We start from the raw sequence: 7,836 nt of genomic DNA, 5'->3' as shown, positions 1-7,836 counted from the left end.
CACTGACCCTGTTGATTTGGGACAGGATGCTCTGGTAGACTACTGGTAGACTACTGTTAATAGAAAGATGTTTGAACAATCCATACATACAGTATGTGTTTATGCATGCATCCATCCATCTGCACCTGTTATATCCTGTTAGCTTCTGTTTAGCATGGAGCATCATGCATATAGCATTGTAATCAGTACTTTAGTACAGTATTTACTAAAGTACTGTACTTAAGTAGCATTTTGAGGTGCTTTTACTTTACTAGAGTATTTGCTATTTATTTTACTTTTACTTCTACTCTACTACATCTTGGATCAGGTTCTGGCATTCCATATGTTGATCTGACCTCATCAAACCCTGTACACCCAAGACACGCTCCATATACGACCTCGCCCCTTAGGTCTCGCCTCTTACTGGTAGTTACTAGTTACTTTGTAGGTTTTGATTATTATTACGAAACATACATTAACCACTTCAGCCCTATATACATTTTGGCCATTTGAAATAGCCGATCTACAAGCTCACAATTCGTTGCAATGCGACACATTGTGATCTTGTAGATCTGCTAGTTTCAAATTATTTTTATACATTTGAAAACTTGAAATGGGACATTCTGCCTAATGAGTAGGCCTTTTACTTTTGGTACTTCGAGAACATTTTGATGCCACCACTTTTGTACTTTTACTCAAGTACATTTTGAATTCTGGACTTTTAATTGAGTATTACTACATTGCAGTATATTGATACTTTTACTCAAGTAAAACATTTGAGTACCGTTTCCACCACTGGACAGCATTACAATCAGCTCATCTTATTAACATATCTTGTCCCTTTGCAGACCTCAGTGTTGAAGATGCAGCACACAACATGTACCGAGGACAGGATCCAGCATGCTTTTGACAGGTGTCTGGGTGGCCTCAGACAAAGCCCCACAGCAGCACCACACTGGAATGGTAAGTGCACACATAGACATCAAAGGGGGCTTCAGCCCCTGCCCTTTTACCCGTCTGTGAAAAACTGCCCTCTGCAGACCATGAATGCAGCATTTACTGTGGTGAAAGAAATGCCGCCCTTTCCATGCCATACCATGCGTGAAATCTAAATTCGACAGAGTTACAGGGAAATGATTCAGAGAGTTGCTGGGACTGACACAATCCAGTCTACCTCAGATGCAATTAGAATACACATAAATGTTACTTTATTAATTCACTACAGAGTTTTAAAACGTCTCTTTGTAATGAATTAATAAGTACCTTGATTTTTCGAGGGCTCGGTTTTCTCCTCTTTTTTAAAATCCTATGTGTTAACTATTTTACTATGAGAAAATGTACCCTTACTCTTTCAGAATTAAATTAATTTAGGATTTTTGCATTGTGGGAGAGGCGGGGGCAAAGTAATTATTACAAAAATTCACTGAGATTTTAACTTCTTCCCCATTTACATTATATATTTTATTTAACCAGAGAGCAAATTAGTTAATTGCCAAGCAACTGCTTGTTGTTGAGTCAATATCATCAAAACACATGTTATTGTGTGCCAGCGGAAGTGCTCAGGGTTGACACTTTTGGAGGAAGTTGTGCCACACGCTGCTGCAGTGTGTGAGTGGGGAGGGAGTCATGCGGCGGGAGCCTGATGTGGCATAGGTTGGCCAATAACATTGTAATGTATCTGCCTCCCACACACAAACCATCTACACAAGTGTTTTACACACCATAACAGATAATTGTTTGTCTTTGGATATTCCACTGTTAGACTGATGATAGGTTCTTTATTTATTTACTTGCGATCCTAGATGACTATTGAATTTGATGGACCGGTAAAACTTGTTTTATTCTTACTGTAAATCGTTCTGGATTAAGAGAGTCTGCTAAATGCCTAAACCCTAAATTGTAAATATGTGATGGGACAATAAAGTCGATTGCATTCTCTTCTTATTTTGTGTGATTACTTATGAATTAATGAACTTTTTTCCAGTTCTGATGTGCTCATCAGGCCAGTCAATGAACCGCTGGAGTCTGGAGGAGCTGGTGAAGAGAGACCCAGAGAACTTCCTCATCCTCCTGCAACAGATCATCAGTAAGACCAGAGAGGTAAGAGGGCTGGAGCTACATCCATCCATCCATCCATCTTCAACCGCTTAGCCGTAGTCGGGTCGCGGGGGCAACAGCTCCACCAGAGTGCTCCAGACTTCCCTCTCCAGAGCAACATTAGTGACTTCCTCCTGGGGGATTCCGAGACGTTCCAAGGCCAGTGAGTCGATGTGTTTCCTCCAACTGCGCCTTGGTCTGCCCCGGGGTCTCCTCCCAGTGGGACGTGCGTCGAGGACCTCCCTAGGGAGACGCCCGAGAGGCATCCTAACTAGATGCCTGAACCACCTAAGCTGGCTCCTTTCTAGGGAGCAGCGGTTCTACTCCAAGTCTCTCTCGTGTGACTGAACTTCTCACCCTATCTCTAAGGGAGATGCCAGCCACCTGTCGAAGAAAACTCATTTCGGCTGCTTGTATTCGCGACCTTATTCTTTCAGTCATGACCCACACTTCATGACCATATAATAGGTGAGAGTAGGAACGAAGATTGCTCGGTAGACAGAGAGCTTTGCCTTCTGGCTCAACTCTCTTTTCGTCACAACAGTGCGGTACAGCGACTGCAATACCGCCCCCGTCGCTCCGATTCTCCGGCTGATCTCATTCTCCGTCCTCCCCTCACTTGTGAAGAAGACCCCGAGATACTTGAACTCCTTCACCTGGGGTAATGCCTCATTCCCTACCCGGAAACCACCGGTTTCCTGCTGAGAACCATGGCCTCAGGTTTGGAGACGCTGATCCTCATCCCAGCCGCCGTACACTTGGCTGTGAACCGGTCCAGTGAGAGCTGAAGGTCTCGGACCGATGGTGCCATCAGGACCACATCATCTGCAAGATGGAGCTACAGCGATTAGTTATTAAGACCTGAGGCCGATTCTACGAATGTCTTCTAAATCCTAACAGTTTTCTGAAAAGGTTATAGGCCTCAAACGTTTTCATGTCAAGGATCCCCAAAATTATATGTATTTGGTCATTGACGTCCCCGCTTACAAAATATTTTGTTCCAAGGATCCCTAGAGTTTTTAGTTAATAATGTTAGCTAAAATCTAACATGACACAGATGTTTCTCGTGTTTAATGATTAATTTGTTGATCATATTTCAGATTATTTATGTATGTGATTCATTTAGACCATACAATGATGATAAAATAATATTATGAAGTAAAAAATTATGCTCATCACACATTGACATTCTCTGCAGTCAACTCCAACTCTTATGAATAATTCTGCCCTTTCTCTGATTTCCTCCCTTTCCTGTAATGTTGTCACTGCTGACCCCTACTGGTTGGTCTTTGGACTGGTTAACTTGGTCCTAGATACAGTACATAGAGTACATGTACCTGGCTGTAGATACCGACCGTAGACTTGGAGGTACTGCATTTGGCCCCTGCTGTTCATTGGAGCATTAATGCGGCCGACATATTGGTTGGGGATAGCCTCTTTCCACAATTAAAAGAATTATAACTTGCTGAAAATGAAAACAAAAAGTGTGTGTGTGTGTGTGTGTGTGTGTGTGTGTGTGTGTGTGTGTGTGTGTGTGCGTGTGCGTGTGCGTGTGCGTGTGCGTGTGCGTGTGCGTGTGTAGGTTCAGGAGCAGTGTCAGTATGAGTTGGTGGCTCCTCTTGCTATCATGTTCTCATCCACTCTTCTTCAGGTAAACATTTCACACTCCAGGTGTTTTTTATTGTCACCTTTTACTGTAATTATGTGTTTTTCACCCCTGCAAAATAACAAATACGTTCAGACCAGTCGAGTGCTCCATTATTTGATTTCGGAATTGTCTCCTGAGGTGAGGTGCCAAGGTATTGGCTTGCGAGTAAATACCCCTTTATTTCTTGTTCCCTACATTTCGTTTTTAATTATTATAAAACAAAAGTAATCACATTTCATGATTAAAAATAAATTATTTTAAAATAACGGCATAAACTAAATGTATCCATTAATTAGAGATGGAAAGAAAATAGCAGGTCTACAAGCTCACAACAGTTCGCATCGTGACTGTTGTTGTGAGCTTGTAGAATGTCTATTTTCACTACTTTGGGTCCGTCCTGGGGAGACGTCAAATTTCTCGAGCTAAAACGTTTGGGAACCACTGCTGTACAGTACAAGGGTACATGGTAGACATTATAAAGAAAACATCACCTGCTGTACATTGTGTGTGTAAAATCAACTGAAAAACCGCTCTACTTTGGTTGCAGACACCGCACTGTCCTCCAGACACCGGACTGTTGGAGGAGGCCATCAACGTATTCCATGGTTTCCTGAGCTGGCCAGAGCCCTACAGCAGTGTGTGTAGAAACCTCCTCTCCACACTACAAGAGGAAATCAAGGCCCCAGGTCAATATTTCTGTTGATCAATTTCTCTATCAGTGCCCATCTGTTCTGTCTATCAGTTGTACTTGGTTGCCCCCTAGTGGCAATGCAAAATCCAAACGTTTTAGAGATAAAACTCACTAACCAAAACACACCTAAAGAAGAAATTATTCGATATCAGGAAGAGAACATCTTGAGAATGATTTCACTTACAGTGTGAAATGAAACCCACAGATGCAGATGGAACTGAGTAATTAAAGGGTTGTACAAGGTGCACAATGGAGAATAGAGAAGTACTTTATTGTTATGTTTGAAAGCGGATGTAGTGTTAAAAGAAACATTATAACATGCATGCAGACAAACACGCAAACACACACACACACACACACGCACACACGCACACAGTCACAGACTTTGGTGTCGGCTGTGTGTGTTCTGCCTTTTGAGAAATCCGAACGACTTAACAAATGTACAATAGACCTAGCTGCACGTGGGTGGAGATGGGTTGTGATGGGTTGGTATGTTTATTATGCAACATTGTGATGCTTTAGAGACTCAGATATACTGTAATCTTTAGTATGAATCTAGCCTCAATTTGCAACACTAGATTCTTTTTAAATAGTATGTTGAATCTAGAGTTGCAACACACCAACCATACATGTATGCAAACGGAAAAGTCCTATCTGATTGTATTAAACAATGTTAAACTCACCACATTGTGTACAATGTACTACAACATTGTAGTTATAATTATCCTCTTTCTATCTGCAATATCTTAGTTTCATAAAAATCCACCGTAGACATCATCATCATCATCATCATCACCTTTATTTATACTCGGAAAGTTGAGGGCAAGCCCTCATTTTCAACGTAGCCGAGGTTACAATACACAAAATACAGTCAAAAAATACATCAAACACAACATTATAAATCAGGATAAATTACAAAGGAACTTTATACAGAACAACCATCAGTAAAATACATCAATTGAAGCAGGAGCAATCACGGTGAAAACTGTTCTGGAGCATTCCTTTGAACTGACCGAAGGATGGCAGGGAGCTCAGTTTTAAAGAGTTTTGGAGTTCATTCCACGAAGTTGGGCCATTGGCAGAAAAAGCTGTCTTGCCCAACTCTGTCTGGGCCTGTGGAACCTTGAGCCTTAAGAAATCACTAGAGCGGGTATGATAGGTGCTATTGTTCAGTTCCATCATGGAACAAATATAGTCAGGGAGCATCCCAGCAATGGCTTTATATAAAAATAGGTGCCAATGCTTATCTCGCCTCTCAGTCAGAGAGGATAAACCTGAATTTTGGCGTTATTGCTGTGATTAAATGAATGACTCCTGCTTGTTTCCCATGCAGGCATATCCTATCACAGACTGGTAAGAGAGGAACAAGGCCTGAACGTCTCCAACCAGTCCTCCAAGACCATGTATGTCCAAATAATACATATACTTAATGTTACCTGTACAGCATTATGTTCAAGAATAATGTTTATAAATTATGAATATATAGACAGTTACATGAACTGTGTTAGAGCGTGCCAGAATAAAATACAAGTTTAAAAGCACCCCTTCAATCCATTCAGTTGTGTTTGAGATATGCTGTTTGGGAGTAAAGTGTTGGACTGACGGACCGCTAATGGGAGCAAAAAAGCTGGAATTTAATTCAAACTTTTCAATAACAGTAGAACTAATTCCATGTTGCATTGTTAACCCATTTAGACCTGAGGCCGATTCTAAAAACGCCTTCTAAAACCTAACCAAGGTTTAGCAACAACTAATGAGACACAGATGTACTGTAGCTCTCGGATTGAAAGGTATAACAAGGTAGGCCTATGGGTTGCACCAGGTCTAATGCCCCCAATGTGCAGTTTAAAACAGCTTTCTCAGTCTTTCGACAATAGCGTGTTCAATGATATCTATTTTCACTGTAAACAGACTGATCTGTATCATACTGCTTTCACTAGAAAAAGGAAGGTGCCGTGTTTTACTGCTGCTCTTAAATAGTATACACAGTACATCCGTTTTGTGGTCACCCTGGTCACTAGCTTTTGACAAGTCAAATTGTGTTTTATCGTGTTTTACACGTGACGTGTAAGTTCTTGGAAACTCCCCGGCATTCATCCCCCACCTTCTGAAGAACTGCTTCACCACTTCCTGTTCAACGTGACAATTCCTCTTTATTGTAAACTCTGTGTGTGTTCCTCCTCCACATTTGCATGTGTGTGTGCGCACGCACGCACACACGTCACACACACGCACGCATGCACACACACATACGATCTCTGACTAAGAAGTGGTAGAAAGTAACTAAGTACATTTTCTTAACTACTGTACTTTATTCATTTCATTAATTTCGGGATATTTGTACTTTACTTGAGTATTTCCAATTTCCAAAATGTTTACTTCTACTCCACTACATCTCAGAGGCAAATATTGTACTTTTACTGCACTATTATTTGAAAACTTTAGTTACTATTTACTTTGTAGATTTTGATTATCATTACAAAACATAAGCATTTTGGCCATTTGAAAATAGCCGATCTACAAGCTCACACTGCATTGTGATGTAGCTCACGACGCATTGTGAGCTAGATCTGCTATTTTAAAAAGATTTCTATACATGATAACTGTAAATGGGACATTCTGCATAATGAGTACTTTTACTTTTGGTACTTTAAGTACATTTTGATGCCAATACTTTTGTACCTTCTCTCAAGTACATTTTGAATTCCGGACGGAACAGAGTATTTCCATATTGCAGTATTGATACATTTACTTAGGTAAAACATTTGACTATGGCTGTGTCCCTGTGCGTAGAACGGTGTTGTTGATGAACCCAGCTGAGGTGCCTGCTGAATTCCTGTCTGTGGCCGAGCAGCTCTGTGGAGTCCGGCAGCCCCAGAGAGAGACCTACATAACCCTGATCAAACATGCCTACCAGTCTGTCTTGGGCACCAAATACCCTCTACACAGCATCCATACAGCCTTGCAAGTAGGTCTATAGGCCATGTTATAGTCTAACACTTAAACAACCTGTTGCTGAAGCCACAAGGATGATCTCTGTCTGTATTCCAAGGAAAATGTTACAAAGTCAGCAAGCAGGCTGTGCACAGATGTGCACAGATGTGAGTAGAGGTGCGCTGGGCTTCTAGGCAAGCTACTTAATTGTTATTTTTCACAAAGACAAAGACATACACTAGAGTGTGATTGTTAGAAATGCATGTTCAGCCTTTTTCCATTGGAGCTGGTATTCTTTCAAATATTCTTTTGAAAATCGTAATTAGTCATTTATAGGTGAAGAACATAATATTGCACCTAATTGTTAATGCTATACAGTAGGCCTATTTATCCTACTGTTAGACATTGCAGTCACAATACCGACTACATAATCCACTGCTTATAGAGTAGTGTTTCTTAACCTGAGGCCGACTCTACAAATGTCTTC

At 41.1% G+C, this 7,836-nt stretch overlaps 1 protein-coding gene across 3 annotated transcripts in view; it reads left to right on the top strand.

Annotated features, from left to right (window-relative positions):
• Positions 1-842: 842 nt before the first annotated feature.
• The window catches only part of pik3r5 (phosphoinositide-3-kinase, regulatory subunit 5), a gene marked incomplete at its 5' end in the record, with an annotated part of 15,439 nt that continues 8,445 nt past the window's right edge, over positions 843-7,836 (top strand). For all 3 annotated transcript variants that reach the window (XM_079499348.1, XM_079499349.1, XM_079499347.1), the window contains 6 exons: positions 843-942; positions 1,964-2,079; positions 3,659-3,727; positions 4,272-4,410; positions 5,749-5,818; positions 7,209-7,383. In XM_079499348.1, the coding sequence (XP_079355474.1) occupies positions 843-942; positions 1,964-2,079; positions 3,659-3,727; positions 4,272-4,410; positions 5,749-5,818; positions 7,209-7,383 (669 nt within the window). The remainder of the gene's footprint in view (positions 943-1,963; positions 2,080-3,658; positions 3,728-4,271; positions 4,411-5,748; positions 5,819-7,208; positions 7,384-7,836) is intronic.

The sequence above is a fragment of the Electrona antarctica genome (assembly GCF_951216825.1).
Source record: "Electrona antarctica genome assembly, chromosome: 4".
In the NCBI taxonomy this organism is placed as follows: domain Eukaryota; kingdom Metazoa; phylum Chordata; class Actinopteri; order Myctophiformes; family Myctophidae; genus Electrona; species Electrona antarctica.
This window is presented reverse-complemented; position numbering and strand designations above follow the sequence as displayed.